This window comes from Watersipora subatra, chromosome 10 (assembly GCF_963576615.1).
Source record: "Watersipora subatra chromosome 10, tzWatSuba1.1, whole genome shotgun sequence".
Lineage (NCBI taxonomy): Eukaryota > Metazoa > Bryozoa > Gymnolaemata > Cheilostomatida > Watersiporidae > Watersipora > Watersipora subatra.
In genome coordinates, this window is record NC_088717.1 from 44,885,085 (window position 1) to 44,912,254 (window position 27,170).

The window sequence follows — 27,170 nt, forward strand, 5'->3', positions numbered from 1 at the left end:
ACAGTTGAACCGAAGACTGGTCTGGCTGAATTAGACTGACAGCTGGCCTGGTGTAGTTTAATCGAAGGCTGACCCTGCTGAGTTCCCCTGTACTGTCATGTTTACTCTAGCACAGCTAGCTCACTGATACAGTATGCAAGGTAATTTAGACATAGGAAGTATCTCTCTGATGTCCGGATGCCCTGTCTGTTTTAATTATTTTACCAGTTGGCAATAGCTGCTACTTTACTACAGAACACTAGTCCAGCTAGGTTAGTATGATTGAGTGGATGCAGCTATGGTTCAGTCTTATACCACATCTACATGTATGTTACCTACAGTCACGGACTCGTCAAGCCCTCTAGGTGTCTCCTGAAACCTTGAGTAACTTCAGTTATGAGGAACTGACCTATGTCATGGCTTACAGGGAGAGAACAAAGTTGGTTAAACTAATATCCTAATAGTTGGTTTACTAAATATACAAATATTGAAGCTTTGTTTCAAGTATAATATAAAGTTTATTAGCAATACAGCAAAGGCACATCAAAATCGGACTACCCAACATATGCAGTTCAGGAGCCTTTTATACATGCGCAATCAACAAAACGAGAAATGATTGGTCAAGTGATATAGGTTGAGCCTTTTGGCGATGATTGGTCCACGCACAGAATGATTCACAAATCACACAATGGGATGTTATTGGATGAAATTTTATTGACTTTTACTCTCGCTTAACATGGGATGTCCTTGATGCAACTGCCTATTCTTTAAAAATATGCGTTTTACCAGAACTTTTCACTGGCAATCATGGTGCTGCGCTGCATCAAGTGCTCTTTCAAAAAGAGTAGCCTTCCAAATAAAAAAACATGAATGTTCTCATTGTGGTCATGTCTGCTGCCATCACAGCAGTGTCCAGTTTCTACCACACGACGTGCTGGAGAATCACATTCAAAGACCACAGCCTGCCAAACTGAAACTTCTTGTCACAGACTGTCTTTGCAGAGATGTCGCCAAAGGTTGTCAAGCAAGCAACGTTCCAGAGACGTAAGCCTCACCTCTGCCATCGCCCAATCACTTGCTGGGCTGAGTAATGCCATCTTGGATGCTCACTGTTTCCATGGTGACCTCGGTGGCACCCTGTAAAGAGGCACATGCCTAAGCACGAGCCGGCCGTAGCCTCAGGTGCTGTGTGGCCTATTACTTCATTAGAGATCTTCAACTTGGACTACAGTCTGTAGAACCAATCCGGCATTCTCCCCAATAGTCTGTTTCAGGCCACTACTTTGTTCAAGAGTCTGGTTCTGGCTATTGCCATTTACTTCACCCTATTATTTTCACTAGATAGCTGTTTTTTCTGTTGAGCCTTCTTGAGTTTTGTCTTCTTTTTATTTCTTATGTATTTCAGCTTTATTTAATGATGCTATTACTAGCTCACTCCCATTTGCACTAGAGTCAGTTTTAATTCTGCTCCTTTTGTTTCTGAGTTTTCCTCAGATGCAAGCAAAATCATGTTTTCGTTGTCAGTTATGTTATCATTGTTAACAAAAACCAAAAGTTTTTACACTATCTTTATCATGTTCTAAAGCTTTAAGTGTCTGCAAAGGTCAAAGCATTGCAGTCAAAACATCAGGTACGATAAATCATGCAAGCCAAAATTCTGCTTAGTCAATCACATTAATTAACTACAGAAGGTTTTAATGGAAGCTAATCGGTAGTCGACCAATAAGTGCCTTGAATTTAGATGTTTTACCATTTTAGGCTAAAAGGCTCAATGCATTGCACTAACTCTTTTATGAAAATTTATAAATTTAATCATTTTTAAAACATCTGACTAAAACTCATGCATTAAAATATAAACCAGGTTTACGAGGCTAAAATTATGAATCAACTAGCCAAGCACTCATCTAGTAATTTCTATATAGCTGTTAATCATTACTTGGTTTGAACAACGACTAGAGATGCTTAAACTACAATGGATTCAAAAACTGAATTGGGAATGAAGTTGGTTTGTATGAGTTGTAACGTCACAGTCGCTGACTGTTTGAAAATTGTTCTGAAAATTGAAAATGTTCTTAGAATAAAATTGGCCATCATCTGCATGTATTGGGTCTCAAGTGTTAAGTCTTGCTAGCCACTAACTATACCATTCCCAGACAACGCATAAAAACCAATCTTTACTATAATAAGATCACTGTCTCTCCGTCCAGCTGTCCGAAGCCACGCAAAGAGTATTAAGAAAAAAGACTTCCTCACATGAGAGTCGAACCAACCGGATTGAAATTGAATCAGATCGAAATCGAATCAGATCGAAATTGAATCGATATCGCATCAGATCAATCGAACCAGTGAGTCAGATTCAAGAGCAAACCACTGCATCACCCAGTCACCATATCACTTGGCAAAATAGTCATACTGATTACTCATGACGATCTCTCACAGCGTACATGACTGGCAAGCATACTAGTTTTGAATAGAATAACAAAGAACAGCAAAAATGAACTTCATTCGCAACACTTTTGGTATGTTTGATAAATCTTGACTGCATGTTCCAGAATGATCCTATATCTGTGCCATGAGTGGGTGTTTCCTTGGAGGTAGTATTGATTCTTTTTCTCAATTATCTCTGCCAAGGTTTGCATATCTTTTCTTTTTTCTTTGGGTCTATTTTCTTATTTAGTCATTGTTAGAGATTTTGCTTTCTTGCTCTCTTGATATTTCTTAGATCTCTTTTTTTCAGGTAGTTGCTGGCATTGTTTTTATATCAGTGCTACTTACGTTTGTAACACTGTCCTTTTGTTTACCTTCACTATTTTTAATTTACTGCAGTTTTCTACAAAAGGTCATCTGAGTCCACGTCTCAGTGTGGTTGGCAGACGCTGACTAGCGTGAAGTTCTGTTTCTCATGTAGCGCATGAAGGTTTTGACTCATTTCCCCTTTATATTACTCAGTACAAAGCCATAGCGTGTCATGCGTAACATACACAACACAGATATTCTTCAAGATTGCTATATTGAACTAGTGAATGTCCTCTCCTAATTATGAACTGAGAATATAAAAGTGTTTTTAGATTGAATATTTTTCGCGTTTTCAAAAAACCAAGTGAACTAGATACTTGTGATCTTAAAATTGTCTTGGGAGTACTTGTAACTACATGTAGATAGACTTGGAGATAGCTAAAATATGGGCATCTCTGATATACAACTGAAGGAGCCTACAAAAATTTGTTATCCGCTTTCATGAACTAAATTAGTTTATATAACTTAGAAGCAAGAAAAGATTTTGCAGTCATAACAGTTGTTTTTAAGCTTAGAGCGCTACTTGTAAAACAAGGCTGATGAGTATATACACCTGATGATAACATATCTAACGCTCAAGGTTGCTTTTTCCTATGGTTGCGGTAACAATCCTGATGAATAATAAATGACCAAAGCTCATGCTGTGTGAACTTAAAATATAATATGTTTTGAATAATTTTTTGTTTTTTTATACTTTATCTTAAATTATCATGTTTACTTCTCTTTTACTGGTCTTGTGCTTTCTTTTCTTTGCATCACTGTCACTATCTTCACCATGATAACTACTAGACAGCTTTATATATCTTTTATAGAATTGTTTAAAAGATATTCCTCCTTTTTACTATCTCTTGTTTTTATTGTAAGGAAACTATCACCAGCTTCCTTTTTTGCTACTCCTGGTTAGCTCCTATGAGTCTTCTTAGTTAGTATTCAGGATTTTAGAACTATGAAAGACAAATGTATGAAGCAGAGTTTAATATTATTTGAACCCTGTAAAACTGAATTATGGAGGAAGAAGATCGGTTTAAATACGTACTTACTTGCAGATCTGCAATATTTCGATGGCTTTCTAATGTTGTTTGCTATATATTTAGATGTTAAGCCGCTCAAATTAGTTATCAAGTGTCTAAATGTTTGTGTTCCAAAGTTATCATGAGTTTTTATTAACATTACTTTCATTATTCTAGCACTTGATCCTGATAGTGGTCTAACCTTGTTTCATGTTTTCTTTCATTGCAAAGATTTCTACCAATTTCAGGTGTGTTTCATTAAAAGGATGTAATTTTGTTACATTTGAACACGGGCTGTAAATGTAATGAACAGAGTGAAGTAAGACCGATTGATTCAACTACAGATTGAGACATCTGTAAATGTTTGCAGAGACCTGCATGAAAGTGTACCACCTAAGCTGCTCGAGAAGAGGGGTGTCTGTCTCACGAAACTTATTATTGACTCTCGTAAGACGAGTTTATATGGACGTCAAATTCTCACTCTCAGGTCATCTAATGTTAACAGGCCAGAACTTCCAGCCAACAGCATCACCAATGGTATTTTGTACAATGATATTTTGTATCGTCTCAAGTTTGCAATCGTAGAACATTATGAGTAAGATCCAGAAATCAAGTAAGGAGTTTGTGCAGAAATGGAATCTGAATTAGCCTCAGCATTGAAATAAAAATCCTTTTTTGTTATTTTTAGATTAATTTAAAATGTCTATGACAGTCTTGGGAATACTTATTTTTCGATTTGGTAAAGAAAACCATATTTTAGATCATATTTTTCATGAGATGCTCTTTGGAACTTTTACTTATTGATATAAAATTTTATATTTATATATAATATAAATAAATATAATATAGAATTTAAATATATACAACTTATAGAATATAAATGTATACATATTTGTATATTATATATGAATATATATTTGTTCATGTATAATCATATATTCATATATAATTATATATATAGCTGTAAATATATATTTGTGATGAATATATATGTTTATATCATAAATATATGTCTATTGCAATATATATTTATAATATATAGTTATAAATATATATTTATATATATAAATTTATATTTATAGCTGCTCACCTTATGTAAATTAAAAAAACTATCAGCATTTGAACAATCTTTTTTTCTACCCTATCTTATCCTCACACTAATTAGATTCCATTCTTATTATCACTAATTCCCTGGCAATCTAATGTGACATGAGAGATGGTCAGATGTGCCGTTTGAAATCATAAATAAATAGCGGTTTTTCAAACTTCATCTATATTATTTCTGTCATAAAGTGCAGAGAATAATTATTTGTATGATTATTCTAAAATGCCAAAAGGCAGTCGATATTTGCAGGTGCTAGAGTGCCCTTCTGCTAAGATGAATGTGATAAATTGGAGTCTTGTATAAAGTAATCATTCATCTCAATCTCTAACCTTGGCTTCAGACAAACAGACGGGCACTTTTCTTATCATAGTAAAGATGCAGCCCAACAGAGTTCGAGGACTTATTCAGTTGGTTTTCGCTTTAAAGGATTCGGCTATACTGTCTTATTGCCTCAGGTCTAACCCCCTCGTACCTACACCTTTGTTCTTAATGTTTCCTTTGTTAGGTTATTTTCATGCAATTTCCGAATCGACTAATATTTTATAAAAGTTGTCATTTGCATACTTCAAGCATGACTTCTGCTAAATAGAAAACATTTGAATGACAATTGCCGGGTCGTTACGAATCATTACATTGCGCTCACATGGTATGGTATACTTAGCTGATCTATCAAGTGATTAGCTTTTATTTCTGCACCCAGTTACCAGGTGGTTTCAAGTAGGTAGCAAAACTGAGTGAATTTTTAGTTATTCTAAACATCATTATATTACTACAGGTGACATTGTTGGTTTGCACGAGCTGGGTCCCACAGATCTCTCCATCTCTTCAGGAATTGTGATTGGTATTACCTCTAGCTTCGTCTCGATAGCCTTCGAACCAAGCGATGAGCTGGCTGTCCTCGGGGACGATAGTCATTATTATGTAGTCAAACTCTCAAATGATGTTACATATAAAAGGCTTAAACAGTAAGTAGACTTTTGTTCAGCCAAAAAGCCTCCTCCATGATCGTCAGTTAAGTGTTTTATTTTAATCACTATTATAATTTTCATTCTCGGGGAACCAATCTTGTCTGTTTTCCTTTTAAATAAATGAAATTGATTTAGTAAAGCTGGTATTTCACTTTTAACACATATAGGTTCATGACTCGGCTATGAGAGGCAGAATTGTGCTTTAAGAAAATCCTTTTTAACCTTTTTATGCATTCACCATCCATGTTGCAGTTGTGAGCTTAGAAAGATAATTCAATGCCCTAATGGTGCAAGTTGTAAATGTCTACCAGCAACTACCGGTAATTAAAACTAAAATCACGAAGTGGGTCAGTCATAGCATGTTGAAGCCAATTTCATTTTATTACACACCAACTTTTACAAAAACTAATTATTAACAATTTAGCAATGTTTCACCGAATATAATGTAAGTTTAATTGCCAGAAAAAGGTATTTTAAACGTTATATGTTGAACCATTTATTTGATTTGGTTGTCTAACTGTTGCTTTTTAAGGTTTCTAGTATCTTTTCAATCTAGTGTGCTGTAAGAGATCCTCAAGTCTACCTATAAAGCACAGAGAATAACTATGTGCACAATTATTCTGAAATACCTATGTGTATCACGGATTTGTATCCCGCATAATGCAGTTTTTTCTCAACACCTAATCGTGGCTACAGACAAACACGGCTCATCTTATGGTGAAGTTTGTATGGATAATTTAGAAAACATTTTTGTCCGAAATAAAATTATTGCCAGTAAAGCAGTAAAAAATTGAAGTTTCCTAATAAACTTATCAGAGTGATTAATGTAGTCGTATGCTCAAAGTATTTGGAACAAAAAATAGTTACAATGTGATCACTCGACAAGCCATTAATCATATTAAGTTAGTTTACAAAAAGATTTAAAAGATCTCTAAGGCGATCACGACAACATCCAAAAAGGTCTCTGTCTCAGGCAGTATTAAAGAGAAGGCTGGCTCATGATGCACAATGTAAATTTGCTTTGCTAGTAGACTGAGAACCTTAAAATCAGGGTTTCAATAATATTATTGCATAATTTTACTAAATAACTCTTTAGAGCCACGAAAGCACGCAGACCAAGAGAGAGGCATAGTTAAAATATTTATTGAGAAATCTATTAAGAATTTTAAAACATCTAAAAATTACTTTGCCAACTTTTTTATTCATACATGTAGACACAAAAGATGCACTGAATGATATAGGATAATAACCGTTTTTAAACACAACACAGGGCATCACAGCAGATCAGTGTTATTTTATAGGAGCCACTCACAGTCTACTGCATGACCTATAAATCTAATACAGTTTTTTTATTGGTTCTTGCATCAGATTTAGAGCATGCCATTAATTTAGAACTTATTTGTAACTAGCCGAATGCTCGGCGATGCATGGGTATAAAAACAGCTTATAAACGGTGGCAGGTAATTTAGTGTTTTTTTTTCAAGACTATCAACTTTAATTGTAGGAACGCTTGATTGGCATCATATCCTCGACATAATAAGTATGTCGTAGACTTCATTCTTTAGCTGACTTGAATACTCTTTAAAAATAGTTTAGTCGTCCTTGAATTTTCATATATCTCATCGCTGCCTTCCTTCACCTGTTAGATAATTCTATCTATTGTTGCAGCGCCCTAACCAAGCTCCGAACTGGTAGAAATCTTCCTTCCTCCAGGTTAATTAGCGTTTTGTTCAACCAATATGAAGATTCGACTCATTCTGACTCAGAAACTGGTGAGCACACTGAAATTCTCATATCTCTCATTGCTTGTTCTCATGAGTCGGATGCTTCAAGCGTTTGATTTAGCCGAGTGCTATTACGGCAAGTTATAACCTGGCATTAGAATTGGCCGATTTGTTAACGCTGATTTGGACAAGTGCTTACATTTGTTCGAATGTTCACCCAAATTGAAATAAAATATAATTTTGTGATATAAAAAGTTGTCTGCCCGTTTTTAATATAGGCTGATGACGGATAAATTTATGTGAATGTACAAAATTAATTCATGTTAGAAAAGAAAAAGGAAATAGATCTTTATTTTTAAAGTGGCAATAAATGCTGCTTATGGTATTTTATGACCGCTTATTAAACTGCTGCTTGAATTTGCCAAGAAAGTGTTTGTCAAGCGTTAGAGGGGCAGTTTACGGTTTTCCTACTGTGAAAATTAACTTTCTAACAGTTTGTTTAGACTTGAAGGCTTACATTGTCCTCTCAAAATGTCTACAAACTATAGGTTGGGTGCTGCTTAAAAGAGATATTATTGCGGAAAGGAGTTTAACATTTAGGTGAATGTTTGTGCCAGGCAACCGCCTTTTAATTTGTAGCAAAGTTCTTATACATTGTATATATTAGCCAGCATATGTGTGCACTATTTAATTGTGCTTTGTGTTTCCACAGAGCCTTGTCTTTGCTCTACAAAATTGAGAGAAACATGTGATGTTTTTGTTTATTGATTAACTTACTGGGTCTTCAGTTTGTTAAAACATGTTCAGGGATTATGTAAACAAAATATGTGAACTCGTTATTCTTAGCTAACTTAGAAATATTAGAATCCTTGATTTCTTGTTATGTAGGCCAATAGAAATTAATGTCTTGTTGGTAGGTGAAAGAAGACAACTCCAAATATAATCTCAGCATAGTTCTGGTAATAAAAAAGTCAACGATAAACAAACTTTAGAACATCCTTAGCATTCTAAGTTTAGTTCATAAGAGAGCAGCTGTGATCTAGGCTGCCTGAACCGCTAACAACAGGCTGGGGTTCGATTAAACAAATGTAACTAGTGGTGACAGGAATGACATACAACCTTAAGTTGCTCTTTGCAATTGGGCATGTATCTAGTAGTCGAGGTTTCCTTACCACTGGGCTCATAAATTTCCAGCCAAAATCAGAGCCATTTTTTGTGTAACGATGCTCTTAAAAACACGTAGAGCCTCTGCTTGCAGTAAACTAAGCACATGTCATGCATACGAGCACAATCTACGAGGGATTGTCCTTTCTCTTTCAATTCATAAGCCCTAGAGTTGATTAACTCTATGGAATGCAATACCTGCTTTCCTGATTCACACATGGTTCAGTCTAATTTAGTAACTAAACTACACATACTCTGGTAAACTTTCTTCGTACGTTTACGGATGCAAATATTTTGTTGAAGGATTCATTTGACAGAGTTGTTTGTATATTGTGACAACCAGCCATGACAAGCCAAAAGTGGCTAAGTTTGAACTTGGAATCTTTACTTGATGTTATTCCAAGCAGACTCTGTTTGATAGCTTGATATATTGATAGAGGAGATAACTTCCTTTCACAATGAATCACTGGACACTTCCCAACAGGACGCTGTCAAGTTAGCGTTGCGCCAAGAGCACTTGGCCATCATCCATGGACCACCAGGAACTGGCAAGTCCACTACAGTAATAGAAGTTATACGGCAACTTGTCTCTCGAGGTCTCAAGGTCTTAGCCTGTGCTCCTAGCAATGTGGCTGTCGATAATTTAGTGCTCAGATTGGCCAAAGCTAAGGTAATTATTGTATATATAGTCAACCCTCTACATACAAAGTTGAATTTTGCTGAGACAGTTTTATCAGTGGTAACCTTTGTATCTTGGAGCAGATGATCTTATATAAATTACGCCATAATTTGCTTTATTCGTTCCAATTTTTGTGCTGTTGAAACACCGATATTCTGTTGTCATCATTGGCCATGTTCACGAGACTTCTATGGCAGCATGTTGCGCAATGCCTGTCAGAAACCAGCCTTGATCGAATGAAACCTTTCGTCCTTGTTCATTGCATTCAATGTTGTTTCGTGTTTCAACAATATTGAATTTGATACTCACTAAAAAGTACTTGCGGTTACCTAATTATGTTTATTTGAACTTCAACAAATTGTATGCAACTAAAATTTTTAACTCTATTTCCAAGATAGTCAGTTCTCAGGCTAATTGCTGATGTTGTATTTAATCAACGCAGGTATGTATTTATGGAGTTTACGCAGCAATCCCTAGCCTCAGAAACAGTTGATATCTTCTACTCTTATCTATTCCAAGGATTTTTCGCTAAACCAATTTTATAAATATTGTATCTTTAGAAATCACTTTTAAAAATCACAATCTTATCTTTGTTACAAAGCTTTGTACTCCGAAGGATACCAAGGGAATCCTCACTTTTCATGATTGACGGGGACTGGCGTCCTCCCGATAGGAGAAAATCCTTGAAATAGAAACTAATTTTCAAAGTATATGTATGAGCTAAAATTTAACACCAGAAAACTTAACCTGCTTTCTAAACATATTGCATTTATTTCCTATATAATAAGTGAGTAAATTGAAGTTATCTTGTTTGATTTTCAGTTTATATTTCTACTTCGTCCCAGTATTTTAAGCCGGAGAATCCGCTTACATAAGACCAGCGTAGTTCGAACTTCGTCCGGTTTGTATATTCGTTCTTGTGACTAACTGGGTTCGTTGTGAGAAGAACGTTACATGTATATAAATGTATTTTATCTCTGTATATTTATGTATTTTAATTTTTTTTAAACTAATATTCTTTTGTTTTTAGTTTTTTAACAAACATTTTTGACCGTGACGTACTGAAACCACTAAAGGTGATCCGCAGGGTAGCAAAAAATAATTGTATCAAGAAACAATATTCGAAGGATGGAAACAATGACTACAATAACATTTCTTAGACCTCATAAAAGTGCTTTCAGTGTCATCATCAAATATTCGTTCTGTTTCCTTAGCATCTCTCCAGTTTAGTGCACATTTAAAGACATCAACTGTGGAGTCTGCTTTATATAAGGTTTACTATGGCTTTACTATATAGGGTTTGCGTTCACCTAGAGCAGCGCTACTCCGTTATGTCTCCCCTAGAAAGAAAACCTCTCCTATCCTCCAGCCACAACTATTCATAGTTGTTCAACTATTCAAGTCTGTCGTTGTTCGGTCTGTCCAGCTATAACTATTAAAATCTAGGGATGAAAGATCTGCTTTGTGCTGGATTTGATCTTAGAACCTCCCAGTTCAATAGGAAATAACCTAACCAATTAAGCTATCCGATATGCTATGGATTCATGAGGCGATATGAGTTGTTATCTTGGTTAAAATACGCATAGCACTCTGCCACTTATGCCACGTCATTAAAGCTTGATCTTATGGCTCTCATTAGTAAGTTTAGCGATGCAGATAGTAGCTTACTTGAATTAGTCATTTGCAATGTGCCAGGCAAATAGCAAGTGGCAGGCAACTGCATTACCTGCCACTGTTTATAAGCTGTTTAACTAAAGCAAAAGATATAAAATGTATATGAAAAGTGTATCTGCAATTTAAAAGTTAAATTAAATCGTACATACACTTCGTCATATATCTTCGCTTTAGATTTCAGGAGACTTTCGTTTGTCTTTAGCTCTATCTTCCTATGCCTGTCTTCGCATCCCTGTTAAATATTTCTTCATGGTGTCATTTGAGGATCTGTTCAGTACACTTCTTACTCCTGTCCTGTGCTGCATATGCGACACACATTCAGTACAAACATAACCCTTAGATCACAGAGTGAATGCTCTCCTAGCACACTCGAACAATGAGATTATCCTCATTCCCTAATTTAGGGGAGGTGCAACTGCATTTTATTCTCGGGCAGTAAAACATTGAATTGAAAGATAAAACATGTTTCTGGAGGTCAAAAACGTGCACCCTTGATCGAGCTTTACAACGGAGAGGAGCACCCCGCTATTTGAGAAGTACAGAACTAGAGCAGGGTAATTATGTCATAAAGATGCTGCGCAAAATACTCTATTAAGCCAGGTTAAATAAACATGTTGGAGTTGTGTTCCCCTAAAACAGTCAGGCTAATATTGGTGATCTGCGAATAGAATAGTAGATTATACAGACTAATGCCCAGTGATTTGCAGGTGGATGTGACGAGGCTTGGTCACCCAGCCCGAGCCATGCATGAGATTCAGAAGTATTCGCTAGATGCTAGGGTAGCGGCAAGTGAGGAACATTGTCTGGTAGAAGACATTCGCTCAGAGATTGAGACTACATTGGTAAGATTACCAGATGCGTAATGTATATGTAAGCCTGTAGATTCTCTCTGCACAAGCAAGTTTTGCTGAAAGATCGACTTCTATAACACCAGCAGTTGTTTTCTGAAAGCGTATTTTTGATATAATAACTACGAGTCTTTGCCTGTCTTTGAACCTTACTAGATGTTTGTGACAAAAATTATTCGTTTGGTCTATTTTTTTCAGCTGGAAGTGGAGCGATTGCTCCATTACAATTTTAGGAAGCAAGTGTTTTGTTGCAAAAATGGAAGTAGTTTTTTTCATTTTGTAATCTGCCATGTACCATTAGAATCTTGGACAGTATAAGTGTCGAGTTATAGTACACAGAACCGTGTCCTCACTTATAAACCAATTAGTCTATTCACTGTCATCAAACCACAGGTCCCGATATTTTTAAGAGCCTCAACTCTCGAAGATCAGAACATGTGACTTTCTCAGTGAAATCGTTTCTGATTATCATAAATCATCGTGCGATTCATGTAATTCTTTGTCCGACTTATTATATATATTATATACCTACCTATTAATTAGTCATTGGCAGTGTGCCAGGTTTATGGAAAGTGGCAGGCAGCTACATTACCTGCCACTGTTTGTAAGCTGTTTTGATACCCAGGCGTTCGGCTAGTATTATATTTTATGAATCTCCGTGTTTGACACTCGTGTGTCCAGTTATAACGATAAGGTTTTAGGGACAAAAAATCACTTCCTACAGGATTTTAACTCGGAATCTACAGGTCTGCAGACAGGCGTGCTATACCAGTAGGTCATGCGGTCACATTACTTTACAATGGAATGGCACATGTAACTCGTTACACCTGCTAATCTTTAATGCTGATTGGTTAAAATATTCACGCATTAGCTAGCATTAGCTAGCACGCTTAAAGAGCATGACACAGTCTTTTTCCTGATGCTGGCTCAAGTTATAGTAACAGCTCTTGTTAAAGAGCTTAAATAAAAACCTAATTTACTCAAATTCATTGGGTAAAAAAACTTAGAGTCTATTAAAAAATGAATTTTCTGCGCAAAAACCTTTTTATTACCCAGGCAACGCCGGGCATCCAACTAGTATATATATGCTTAAAAGATAACACTCAACAGGGAGAAACGGGTGCTATGTTTTTTTTTACCTTGGCCAATAGAAGAATTGGTTTTGATTCAATCAATGGCATATTGTTTTTTCATGTACACACATCATTAGCTAGCCTATAGCAAGACAGACAAAGTCATCCTTTAGTCGTATTAATAAAAGAAAGATCTGGTTTTTTTAACTTCAACTTTGCTAAAAAAGACTTGTGATTGTTTTACTAATTGATTTGAACGCGCAACATGACTGATCATGCAGTAGTACATTGTTTAATGGTGATTTGGGAGTGATCCACAGACAGTAGTGTGACAATGTGTTAGACAACTAGGTATAAGCACTTATCATTTATTTAGATTGACGTGACCTAGTTAGCTGTGCATAAGAGGCTTGGGTTTGATTCCCAGCCAAGACTGTTCTTTTTAATAAAGTTAGCAAAGATCATTCCTCAACGTTGAAGGTTATGGGCACTTGAAACTTTACCAGCATTAGGGTGGATGCAATTCTGATATCTTATGTCTTATAATGTATTTTGTCATTTTTATATGTTTTTATATGTACTATAGCTATATGTATAAATGGATATATCCTTTTTAATATTGCTATCCTATATTCATGTTTGTTCTTTGCAGAAAAGTATGAGGCAAGGGAAAGGACGACCCGCATACCAATCTTTACGGACTGAGCTCAAGGCACTTCGAAAAGAGCTCAAAGAAAAAAGCCATGCAGCTGTAGCTCAAGTTCTAAAACACTCCCATGTCATTCTCTCCACTCTCACCTCAGCCACTGAGGAGGGTCCTCTCAAAGCACTTCAAGAACTTCACTTTGATGTTGTGGTCATCGATGAATGCTCCCAGGTGAGGACAATTTCCTACTGCAAAGTTATGTATCGGCTTCTTGTGTGAACTTAATCATGCTTGGGAAGCTTTCTGTTTCATCTGTCTAGTGTTAGAGTGTAACTGACTAGTACAAGTTGAACAGAATACTTATGTGCATGAAAAGGTTTATGTAAGCCTCATAGCTTTCTCATAATCTTTTGTACAGTAGACTCTTTTATAACGTAAATTCCTCATGGCGTAAAGAATTTCTGTAAAGTTTTTGCTTCGTCTAACGTAAATAATTCCATATAGCGTAAATAATTCCATATATCGTAAATAGTTCCATATATTGTAAATAATTCCATATAACGTAAATAATTCCATATAACGTAAATAATTCCATATAGCGTAAATAATTCCATATAATGTAAATAATTCCATATAACGTAAATAATTCCATATAACGTAAATAATTCCATATTACGTAAAGTGTCAAGTTGGTGCAAATTCTCAAATTTGATTTAAATAACGAGAATCCCGTAGTAGCCTTAAAAATATAGCTTTTTCTCTTGCCATACTTGAGAGAAAGAATGGTGTCTAAGACTCTCTCTATTATGTATACAAGTATCCTGGCAAGCTAGCTCTCTATTAGAGACTGTGAGGTGTGTTGACCAAGCACAGAAAATAGGTAGCGGCGCAATTATTCAGAAATTCCTGAAGGTGATCTATTGATGCAGTTGGAGTGTCGATATACCAAGCTGAGGGTCATGAGTTGTAGTCTCGTTAAAAGCTATCTTTTATTCTAACCTCATCCCAATGATGGACAGACAGACGGACAAACTGACACCCCCTTTAATACGCATAGGGTAGATTTTTTAAAAATTTCACTTTAGGCAAATTATTTTGCAAAATTTTTCTTTTGTAAAATATACCTCGCTGTCTAGAAAAAATAAATTGATGTAAATTTATATTGAAAGTTTGCGCCTCTTCACTTATTGTAAAATTACAGTCATAAACCATAAACCAAGTGAAATTGATGAAAAAAGTGAAAAACTTTTCGATACAAACCATTAAGACTGCAGTTACTGTACAGTCTTTAAATTAAAAAAGTTAATTCTAGCCTTTTCTTTTCAGACAAATCAAATGACTAGGTTTGAAAAATCTTACATGTATGTTACTGTTTGTATAACGTAAATTCCCTATAACATAGATGTTCTTGGAACAGATTATTTACATTTTAGGAGGGTGTACTGTATATCTGCCACTCTCACACTTCATCACCATGTTCTATGGTTGGCTATATTTGATGCTTTGTCTTATGCATTAAAATGACTTACGTCCCACAGAAAATAATTTATATGATACAATATAAGGAACTGTATTTTATAAATGATAACTAATGTGAGATTATATGAAAACATTTTAGGGTTTTTTCACAGGCTCTTGAGGCTGCGTGCTGGATTGGCCTTCTACAGGCTAACAAGTGTGTGCTCGCTGGGGATCATCTACAACTTCCTCCGACAATTCTCTCACATAAGTGAGCTCAGTATGCATTCAGTATTCTCATGTTCCTTTCCCTCTAGCTCCCTGATTCATCATTTTGATTTGTTGCTGTATGCATTAAAATGGAAGTTGAAGTGATTTCCGTATTACTTGTTGAAAAACCTTTTCAGTTGAGATTTACTTTTGTATTCCATTTGCGTATAGGTAACCATAGCTGCAGTTACAAAAAGCATAAAAATTTTGAGATTTGATGTTTAAAAAAAATGCTACTTGATTTGCTGAGCAGTCAATGGTTTTTGTGATCTCATTACTTCTTCTCAAAGCACTTTCTATGGCACAGTAAGTGTTGAACTCTAACGGCCTGGTACAACTACATTCCTTGTCTGTCTGGTGTAGAGCAGCTGAAGCTGGTCTTGGTGTCACATTAATGGAGAGGTTGATAGCGACCAAGCCTGGACATGTCCACATGCTCACCACCCAGTATAGAATGAACAAACAGATCATGCAGTGGGCTTCTCATGAACTCTATAACGATCAGCTGACCGCTGATTCTTTAGTGGCCAATCATTTGCTTCGTGGTTTGCAGGTTATTACTTTGAGTGTTTTAGTATATGTACTTGCAGGTAATTACAGGTAGTCGTTGACTTATGACTGCGTTTGGTTCCGGCTGGTCGTAAGTCGATTCGAACGTAAGTCAATTCTGTATATTCTGCCGTTTCTGATCTAACTTAAATGAATTTAGTTTACTAAACACACACTTGAAGGAAGTTTTAGTTTGTATTTCAGTAATCTTCTTCAAACTTTTAACTAAGATTTTATCATTTATCTGTTTGCGAATCCGTTTTTTAAACGAATAATGCTGAACTCGCCATGGGGAGCAATGTATATTTCTTTATAACGTATATAATCAGTACACAAATCGCTAAATTTTAATTTCGTAAAAAATTATTGTTGATATCGTATGGCAGAAAAAATTCGCCCTGCCGAAAAAGCTCAACAAAAGTAATGAAGAACGGCTTACGCTACTTCGCACTGAGCTGCCTGCCCTTCCCACGGTCATAAAGGTCGTAAGTCGACGACTACCTGTACTGTCAGTCTTTTTATGTATCTATATTTACTTGTAGGTGATTACTACCAGTATTTAATATATCTATAATTACTTACAGTCTTACAGGAATTGCTTATTATACTTAGTTGTCTACCGAAATATTTGCATTAGATAAGTTTGAAATTTAAATCTGCCTGTTCTTCAGCAGCCTGTTTTTGATAAAGTTTAATGCAGACATGTGGGTATTTTAAAGGGTTGCAAAGACTACATGGTTTTTACTAGGAATGGCTAGTAGTTGTTAAGATTCTTGGAACCTTGATTTGAGTTTGAATTAAAGATGCGATTTTCAAGCCTTGAGTACTGATTGCGTGTAACAGTTCAGAGCTTCCATTAGTTTGTGTTACGGGCCATCGTATTTTAAAGTTACATGTATACTACAAACTGTGAATTTATCAGTGGATGGTAGAGAGTAATTCGCCCATTATTATTACATTTAATATTTATCACTTCAAATAACTTTGCTTTGCTCTGTAAAAAACATACGTTCCTGTCAATCTATTAACCATAGAATCAGCTGCTCAAATCTTCTCCGGCCCTGGTAACAGTATTGCAATTATAAAATATAAAATGACAATATTTCGACATGCCTGTGTAAGATGTTATCTAAGAAGTACGGTTCATTAGTGAAAAACAGCTCCGCTTTTGCACTAAAGTAAACTTAAAAATATTTCGTGGTAGGTTAACTGTAGACACAACAAGACCCTTTACCGTAAAACCTCTAATTGAAGGCCATAGTACTCTATTTTTCAACCCTCTGTCTTTGGTGGCAGTCAAATAGAGGTGGCATTCAATTAGAGGTTTCACGGTATGTTTATTGATAGTAATTACTAATTTCTTGTGAGCTATTTTTGTAGTATTTTATTTCTCAAAACATCTGTCCGAATTCTCTCGAATATACTATAAAATTGGAGTTGCATTTCCTCGTTTGTACAAATGTGTCCTTTTTGAATCGCAGTAGCTATGGAAAAATTCTCTAGCATTCACTGATGTGGCTGTTTAGCTAGTCTATTAACAGGTGCTGCTTTTCTCCAGGGCGTAGAAGAAAATGAGATAACCAGTGAACCTTTGATCCTTATTGACACGGAGGGGTGTAACCTGCCCGAGCTTGACCTTCCCGATGAACAAAGTCATGGCAATGAAGGTTTTTAATAAGAATATATATTAATTACCCTTGTGTAGGAGCAACTGTGTGCTATGCTAAGTTGGCTGCAATGATTTTTGTAAAGTATATTAATACTGACAGAATAAGGGGTATTATGTGCCATATTTTATTTATGTTATGCCTAATTCACACAAGGAGGAATCTTCAATAAAATATTGGTTAGTTTGGGTAGTCACATCTCATCAAAATTTCTCTGCACACTTTTTCTGACTCACTGATTCAATCGATGATAACGCAAGCTGTATTTTACCCGAGACTGAATATTTTTTTCCCATGACCAATTCACCATAAATCTATTTTCATCCAATAGGGAGGCAATAAAGGCATATAACTACCCAGTCATATCGATCATCTCCTCTCACAGTTGTATGAAAGGTAACATTGGTTGATCACCGCACAACATGTATCTAAAATTTTGGCCCAGATAAGTTTGTTCTAGGTTTTCTTGTAGATTCATCCTCATGTGAGCTAGGCTTTAGTCCTAACAGGTTAGAGGATTGAATGTGTGGCTATCATAGACCTATTAATTATATTAATAATCAGTATATATAATAGTATAGTTATAAGGTCTATGGTGGCTATGAACACTAGTAAGGGGTAGGTCTGGTACTTTCACCGTTGAGTACACTCCTACTAGTTTTCAGTTTTAACATTCTCACCTCTTTGTTGATGGCTATTCAGTTTTGTGTACAAGCACTCACAAACATACTTAACTTCTATCTATGTTGTACTGTGTATACATTAAAAATTGTTAATTATTTTGTGGAGTTGCAACTTCCCTATTCTATAGATATGAATTTTATTATCAGAGGTCAATGTTTATTATCCGAGGTCAATGTTTATTATCCGAGGTCAATGTTTATTATCAGAGGTCAATGTTTATTATCAGAGGTCAATGTTTATTATCCGAGGTCAATGTTTATTATCAGAGGTCAATGTTTATTATCAGAGGTCAGTGTTTATTATCAGAGATCAATGTTTATTATCAGAGGTCAATGTTTATTATCAGAGGTCAATGTTTATTATCCGAGGTCAATGTTTATTATCAGAGGTCAATGTTTATTATCAGAGGTCAGTGTTTATTATCAGAGATCAATGTTTATTATCAGAGGTTAATGTTTATTGTCAGAGGTCAATGTTTATTATCAGAGGTCAATGTTTGTTATCAGAGGTTAATGTTTATTATCAGAGATCAATGTTTATTATCAGAGGTCAATGTTTATTGTCAGAGGTCAATGTTTATTATCAGAGGTCAATGTTTATTATCAGAGGTTGATGTTTATTATCAGAGATCAATGTTTATTAGCAGAGGTCAATGTTTATTATCAGAGGTCAATGTTTATTATCAGAGGTCAATGTTTATTGTCAGAGGTCAATGTCATTCAAAGTATACTAGACAAAATAATACCAAAAATAATGTATATGTGCAATCTTTATTGTGGTAAGCAATAGTCATATTTCACAACATGTTTTCCACAAAGTACCACAGCAAGTAAACTAACTAAAAAGCAGTATACAAATAAAAAACTAATCAGTGTTCTAACTAATATAATAATATTCAAACTGAAAGCATAAAATATATAAAAAGCAAGCTTGAGCATTGATATGTGGATTGTTTAAATAGAAAGGGGCCAAGTAAAAGCTCTGTGAAAATAGCTATGCTTATCTATTACAACAGATTTCTAGTTATGAAAACAAAAATATAATATGGAAATGGTAAAATAGGTAAGGCTACGTGGTGAATGGTATTATTAGTCAAAGAATTATAGTAGGTGTAGTTTGAGTTTTGTTTTAAAAGATTGCAGAGGAAGAGTTCATAAATGATTTTAGTAGGTTACTGTTGAGTTTGTTGTGGTTTATAGCACGAGGCAATTTAAATTTGGTCCTGATTTTGTAATCATGGTTTACGGTTTGAAAGCTATAGCTGAGATATTTAGGGCAGTTATTGCGGAGTATTGAATAAGCAGTGAGGCAGGTAGTGTACTGTGACAGCGCAGGTAAGGGAAGAACACATAATAAAGAATAGGAAAGTAAAATAATGAGTATTGGAAGAAAAAACGTTATGGGTACTGGAAGAAAAGAAAATATGAGTACTGGAAAAAGAGCTCTTTTCACATAACGCTGCTCTATAATATGTAGCAAAACTAATGGAAAAAGCTTGTAAAGTATTAAAAATATTCACGTTTTTGAAACTGGAAGTTCAAACTTAGGGAACTGACTGTCAAAAGATAGACTATTTTCTCTCAACTCTCGCTACCGTAAGCTGATGTATCGGCTTTTGGGGTTATATAAGAACAGACCGTAAGCTGATGTATCGGCTTATCAATAGGGTTTCACTTTTCTTTTCATTACAAGCCCTCATTTTAGCTGGACCAATCAAATTTTGTTTCCAATGAAACAACCGTATTGACAATCGCGTGCAACCAATAGAAAATCTTTGGCTCAACAATTCCATTTCTAAATATTTTTCAAAACGGGAAAACCAGATCGTTATCGTCATGGCAATAAGAAAGACACCGCTTTCGTTCAATGTAAAGAAAGCGTCAGAGATTATGCAAGAGTGAGATTCCCAAAACAATTTTATACTTATCTTGTAGAGAATTTTGTTCTCAATAAGATGCATTTTACAGAAAAATGATATCCGTTTTGGTTCTTGAGGTATTGCTTAAATACTAGCGGTATATAAATCTTTCGAAAATCTGTTTGAATTAATTCGGGCAGAATTATTATTTGGTCAGAATTCAATGCGGTAGTGAAAGAGTTAAACTCAACACTCAGTTTATGAGTTGGAGACAGAAAAACATGAGGCTTAGGAATATTTTCTCAAAAGTGTATGTATAGGATTACTTGCAAGCCTGTAGATACACTTTCTACAAAGCTCGTTGAGGCTGCTTGATAAAGTTAACATCTAACTATATTTCTGTTACACAGGCTAGGCTAATAATGATTCTTGTCTCGAAGATATGCTAGTCATTCATGGCAACTATAGCATGGTAATAATATCACTGAAAAAATTATGTTATGCTACAGGCGAGGCTGATCTGGTGGCCATCCACGTGAGTTCTCTGATTGACTCGGGGGTGAGACCGTGCGACATAGCAGTTATCTCCCCTTACAATCTGCAGGTGAGAACATTACACCTGTTTCTTACCGTTTGTGATTCTCACAAATTTTCTGCAACTCAACTGGTTTGTTTTTTGCATTCAGGTGGAACTTATTCGGAACAGGCTCTCTCAGAAATACCGAGAGCTTGAAATAAAGTCTGTAGATGGATATCAGGGAAGAGAAAAGGAAGCGGTAGTTATCTCCCTTGTAAGGTCAAACAACAAAGGTAAGTGTTAGAAATCAAATTATTTGAATGAATTGTTGTAAAGTCAACGGGCCTATTAAAATTACTCCTAAAAAATGTAATTTTAGTTGGGTTCTACTCTGTGAAATGAGTTCCGACTACACACACCTAAAAAGGCACATTTTGTAACACATTGATGCGTCATAGCGAAATGAACTAGCTTGTCTAAATTGGTAGAGATAAAGCCGATGCGTTTCTGATTGGCTAACATAGTTTATTCTAATAATTGTTATCCAGATTTTATTCATCTTCCTTGCAAGCTAGTTTTATCACTTTCGAACTAAAATGACAAAACAATTTACATAAACAGCTTTTTGTATATGAAAAACGATAGGCTCACTTGTAACAGAGATATGAAGAGCGTTTGTTTACATGTATATGAGAATTATACATGGGCAGTATTAACATGTCAGTGCTATTATAATATCATTATAATATCTCTGTAAAAAACCTTTGAGATAATCTTTAGGGTATGATAGTTATGATAAAATAAAACAAGGCTTATTTGTAATTTCATCCTCTTTTAGTTGCTTATCACCGTGAAGCAGTAATCTAGAAATTGAACTTGAATTATATAAAATTAATTAGATTGTTTGAGAAGTGTTTGGTTGGTCGATTATAAAATTAGCCAAAGCATGCCAATTCTAAGCTAGAAGAAACCTAGTTTTAGTAAACGAAGACAAGCAACAGGAAATTTGCCTTGAGCAAGTGACAAAACAAATCTAGGGTAACTCATGTGGCTTGCTTCAGTGATATCATCCAATTGTCCAGCATATCTAACTGCCTAAGCTCCCTGTCAGTTTCAATATTAGAAGTACAATAATCTCTGATCTCAAAAGGAGAGCTTCACCTGAGAGCTTCTCAGTCATCCCCATCAATTAAATCTGGTGAAACTCAGCTTTTTGTGTCATTGACCTTGAGTCATGTCCCGAAACCAAATTATTTGTGTACTCGCTGGTTTTTATCATGTGTTTGTAGAATTATTTCTTTGAGCAAAAATAGAGCAATGCAAATAGTGGCACGAATGTTCAATGCTAGCGGAAAAATTTGATGATCCATAAGAGAAGGCTAACGAGCTGACAAGACTTTAACCCTTTGAACCCTGGCTGTCCTAGTCAATGTGTCTCAGTATTGCTGGGTAATTTGTCAAAAAGTAGGACATTTCGGAAATTTTATTAAGTGTATCTAAATCTGCTCATAATCAAATGATATTTGGTGAAACACTGGAAAACAACTCCAACAACGTAGTGCAAATGTCATCAAATAAAAAAATCTTTCTCTCATTTTTTGGGGCGAAACCATCAAATTTCAAACGATTACCAAATTCTGAAAATGTTTGCAGTATCATCATATCCATCGAGCACATGTCGGTCATCATTTTCTGATTCAAAATCAACAAAAAAATTATAGTTAGTGTCACATAATTCCTCATCTGTATCACTATCATCTATCACTTACCAACAAATGAATCGTATCATTTTATTTCTGCAATATCGTCCAACTACAGTGGTTTGCATAAACTTGGAATCACATTGTTTTGTTCAGTCTATATCGAATGGATCTTCCATTTGCTTTCTATTTTCCCGCCAATTATGATGCCATGCCAGATATTATATATCAATCTGATCAGCAGAAGATGTGCTTTCAAACAATGCATTGATTGATTTAAAACAATCATTTGATTTAACACATCATTCATGCTTGGCATCACATCATCACTCCTGAAGAGCTCAGAAAGTTGGTAAACAGCATGCCTCGACGGTGTCAGATGGTGATCAAGAACAAGGGCTGGCCAATAAAATACTAATGCTCAGCTCAAGACACCTTACCAGTCCTTCTGAAGACCAACAATAACCCAACGATCCTTTTCAGGGCCACCAATTTGTATAAAAGAGTTTGTTTGTATCCTATTTTATCAATTTTCACTAACAACATTCATAGCCTGCAATAAGTCTGCCTTTTGGTAGATCCACCCCGGCGATAAAAATCTGAGAATGTTTTCGAATATTTGGCATCATCTTGTTCTTCAGAATTTTCCCTTTCAAATGATATATATATTGATGGGGTTGAGGCACTTAACTCCAAAGAATTTCTTAGACAACAGCATATAAACATACATATTTGAAGATTTAACTGGTGATTCCAAGTTTATGCACACCACTGTATAAATGTTATAATAATGAAATTTTTTTATAAAGATTTGAAAATGTAAAAGAGCAGATGTAGAATTTCCAGTCTAACGTCCTATGTAAGAACCAATTTGATTGGTTTGCCTGCTACTTGGAAACGACATTTGTAAACAAAGCCATGTGAATGCCGAGAAATGGCAGTCAAGGTTTCTGACACACTATGCAATGCTGGAATATCGACTGTGAGGGTTTGAAGGGTTAATAACGATGTCAAAAAATCTAGCCAGGATGTTATGGTCTTAATACGACTAATTAATACGGCCAATTCACATAGGTCAATCATTTTGTCAATACGACGATTTGCTTGGTAGTGTCATTGCGTGTAGCCACAGCACATATCCACATTAGGCATCAACGTATTGCGGAGGATTAAGGATAGTCAATTGTGGGTTATAGTAACACAGAGTTCATAAACTGAAACGCACAATGATGGATGTAGTATGCTAGTGTCACGGAAAAGAAAGCCATGTTTGTCAGATGTCATCATTCGTGCCACTAGAGAACTTTGCCGTCTAAAGATGGTACTAGTGTGAATTTTTTTAAACTTCTTTGCTTTTGACACGTTTGGCTCCAGAACGCTTCTCAAATTTTATTGGTTCCTCAACTTGAGCTCGTAAGTACTGTTTCCTTCATTATAGGTCAAGTCGGCTTCTTGTCTGAGGACAGAAGACTGAACGTGGCTGTCACACGCGCTCGGAGGCAGGTGACTGTGGTCTGTGACAGCAACACTGTGAAGACGCACCCATTTCTATGCAGATTGATAGAGTACATGTCAACCAATGGTGTGGTCTATTCCGCTGCAGAGTATGATTGTGGTAAGACACTTTTTTTTAGTTGTTAGTTTTTTAGTAATCTTATTATTGGTTTATTTGATTATAATTATCCTAATTTATTTTTCTGTATAATTGAGGTTTTTATACTTAGTTTTTACACCGTTTAATATAATACCTTTGATGTATTGCTAAATAAATTTTTTGGATGTAATTATCATTTCTTTTTGCTCCGAAAAACGAATTAAACGAAATCCAATGTATTTATGTAAAAACATGTTGTCCAACATAAAAATTTCAAGATATGAAGTAAAATATCTGAAAGGATTAGTCTTGTGTATCAAGGTTTGATTGTAGTGCAGTTTTTTCTAGAGATTGTAGACCCGTATTCGTCTAGTATTTTAGATGTACATTGAAGAGCAGTTGTTAAAAGTCGCCTTTGAATGAAAAAGACAGGTTGTGCATTTCTACCATGCACAAGGCCCATACTGCTCGGTGCTAAAACTCAGTTTGCTAGTTTGCTAACTATTTTACCAGCCAAATGTATCATGCATGACCAAAAAAGTGGCAAAACAAAAACGTTTGCCCCAAAATATGATGATTTCATGATATGAAGTAAAACATCTGAAATGATTAACTTTGTATGTCAAGGATTTACTGTACTAATAAAAAATGAAATGATAACCATTGCCAGTTGAATTGACTTGGATTTTTTGCTAATTTTTGAAGAATCTCTCGGACAGACGAGTGCCAAGGTTGCCCAGCTTATGAGCACCCAGCTATCCATTAAGAATCCCAATACACTTGGGAGTCGTGATCAGTCAAAAAAATCTGCTCGAAGGAGTCGAACTGAACCAAACAAGTCGGTCAATAAGGACACAGTAAGACAGGATCCATACTCTATTTCTACTGACAGATGTTCTGGGTGAGGAAATGATTTGGAGTTGGATACAGTAGTCTCTTACCTTTCACAGTTTCAGCACTTCACAGTTTAAAATGTTCGCTGAAAAATAAAAGATAATTAATTTGTGAAAACATTGAAAAATTAAAATACATAAATATACACGCTTGTGTCTTCCATCTCAAAACGACCCCAGTTGATCAGTTATTCAGGCCAGATGAAATCCAAAATACACTCGTACTATGTAAGTGCGTTCTCTGACTTAAAATATTGGGGTTGAAGCTGAAATATAAACTGAAAGTCAGTGAAGATAACTTCAATTTACTTCCTTTTTATATAGGAAATAAATACAATATGTTTAAAACCCAGTATAAGTGTTCTGGTGTTAAAATATTGGCTCGTATATATATCAATAATATATATATTTTTTTTATTTATTATAATTTTGTTCAATTGTATATATATTATATACGTGTATATATACTTCAAAACATTAGTTGCTATTTCAAGGATTTTCAATTATCGCAGAGGATCTCTGGTCCCTATCAACCATGAAAAGTGAGGGGATTGGTGTATATCAAACTAGATATTAATTTTTGTCACCCCATCATTTGCTGCTCATTTTGTGTCTGTACTATCTCCGCCACCATAAAAGCAGAATTATTCGTTGCAATGCTTCAGCGCAGGAAAATTCGATTTATTTGGATTTCTTTTTGTTAGGGTTGAAGCAACTGTGTCTATCAAAGAATCGAAGGCTGAAAGAGAGGCCCGCATCAAACAGGAAATGGATACGGAGCTGTCTCACTTTCTTGCCAGTGAAGATACAGTTCACACCTTTCCTCCTTCACTGAACTCATACCAGAGAATGGTTGTACATGAGGTTGGTGGACAGACAACTCCCTTCTTTCAATTACTCATTGATAAAGTATTCGTTACACATTTGACATGGTTTCTATGGGAACACATTGCCGATACTCCAAATTTGAGATAATTTATCTACATTTATATAGAAAGACAGGTAGGCATACTTATAATGCGCGGATATCTATCATGTAGGTGAGATATAAACTTCAGTTAAAGATCTAGCTCAGGTTTTTTTCAGCATAACTGGACTTACTTTTGCACTGCATTCACAATTCTTTCATTATTATTTACATGTAAGTTTGTGTTTGTTCTGATGTCAACTCATCGAATATCCATGCTCAATTTAACAGCAGAGCTGTAGCCGGTACCACTTGTGATTTCCACTGTTTAATTTCACAAAGAAGTGAAATTAAAGTCTTCTTAAGTCTTCTTAAGTCATCGTCTTTTTTATAAATGGCAGTCTAGTGTGCTGTAGGAGATCATCAGGTGTGCTGATAAAGTACAGAGAATAAGTATGCACAATTATTCTACTCTCCTGAAAAGTGAATCATATCTATAATAATAATATATATACTCGTACCATGTGAGTCTAGTGTGCTGTGAGATATGTGTGCTGACCAATCCTCGAGTATAAATATGTGTACAATTATGTGTATATGTCGAAAAGCAATGGACTGGAGCTGTTGTTGAAGTGTTGGCCTACCACGTTGTAAGCCGCGGGTGTTAATGCCGTACGACACAATCTTTTTACCCAACCTCTAGCCGTGGCATTGGATAGATGAACAGACTCTTATTGTAGTCAAGATGGCGAAGTCTCTGCGGCTGCTTTTGCTGAAAGTTGTTGAGTTTTTTAACTGTAAAAATAAAAAGCATGCTTGATGATAATTCTACGTAAGTTAGAGCACTGGATGGTTTAGTTTATCTGTAATGATTTTGTAAGAATAAGTTCCCTTCCACCAATCCTGTCTTATCAATCTAATCACCAAGTTATTTGGGTTTGTAGGGGTGTGTAGGTAATAGATTTTGGAAAGTTATTTGAAAAGGGTTGGGTAACTGCGTTTTTGTGTATCGTATTTAGTTCATAGATTATTGAACAACTAGTTTAGAATGGAACAATGTGGCCATATACAACGCTGGCTCTGATGGTTGTTGACAGCGGCTAGTCAGCAGCTAGTCATAGATTTTAGAGGAAGCATGAAACAGTTTTAGTAGGGATGAAACATTGCCAAAAACAATATAGAGGTCAGAGTACTCCATTTGTTGTACCTCTTTACAATATATGGCTCTGCGTTATTTAATATTAACTTTCAAATGTACATCACACCGATAAAGCTTTACCCTGTAGTACTGCGCGCTTTCCATGCTGTAAGACAAACGAAACTCTTTAAAATTGGAACATAGTAGGCTATTGTTCAGTGCAACACTTACTAATTGAGGGGAATAGTAGAGATGGAGAGTACTAGATT

General features: G+C 35.4%; 1 protein-coding gene across 2 annotated transcripts in view; it reads left to right on the forward strand.

Annotated features, from left to right (window-relative positions):
• LOC137405762 (DNA-binding protein SMUBP-2-like) overlaps window positions 1-27,170 on the forward strand; it is a 35,304-nt gene that overhangs the window by 1,100 nt on the left and 7,034 nt on the right. For both annotated transcript variants that reach the window (XM_068092146.1, XM_068092147.1), the window contains exons 2-15: window positions 4,156-4,322; window positions 5,666-5,855; window positions 7,527-7,630; window positions 9,184-9,416; window positions 11,807-11,941; window positions 13,673-13,897; window positions 15,298-15,395; window positions 15,758-15,947; window positions 17,502-17,610; window positions 20,662-20,756; window positions 20,839-20,962; window positions 23,808-23,984; window positions 24,669-24,864; window positions 25,561-25,720. In XM_068092146.1, coding sequence (XP_067948247.1) covers window positions 4,156-4,322; window positions 5,666-5,855; window positions 7,527-7,630; window positions 9,184-9,416; window positions 11,807-11,941; window positions 13,673-13,897; window positions 15,298-15,395; window positions 15,758-15,947; window positions 17,502-17,610; window positions 20,662-20,756; window positions 20,839-20,962; window positions 23,808-23,984; window positions 24,669-24,864; window positions 25,561-25,720 — 2,203 coding nt within the window. The remainder of the gene's footprint in view (window positions 1-4,155; window positions 4,323-5,665; window positions 5,856-7,526; window positions 7,631-9,183; window positions 9,417-11,806; window positions 11,942-13,672; window positions 13,898-15,297; window positions 15,396-15,757; window positions 15,948-17,501; window positions 17,611-20,661; window positions 20,757-20,838; window positions 20,963-23,807; window positions 23,985-24,668; window positions 24,865-25,560; window positions 25,721-27,170) is intronic.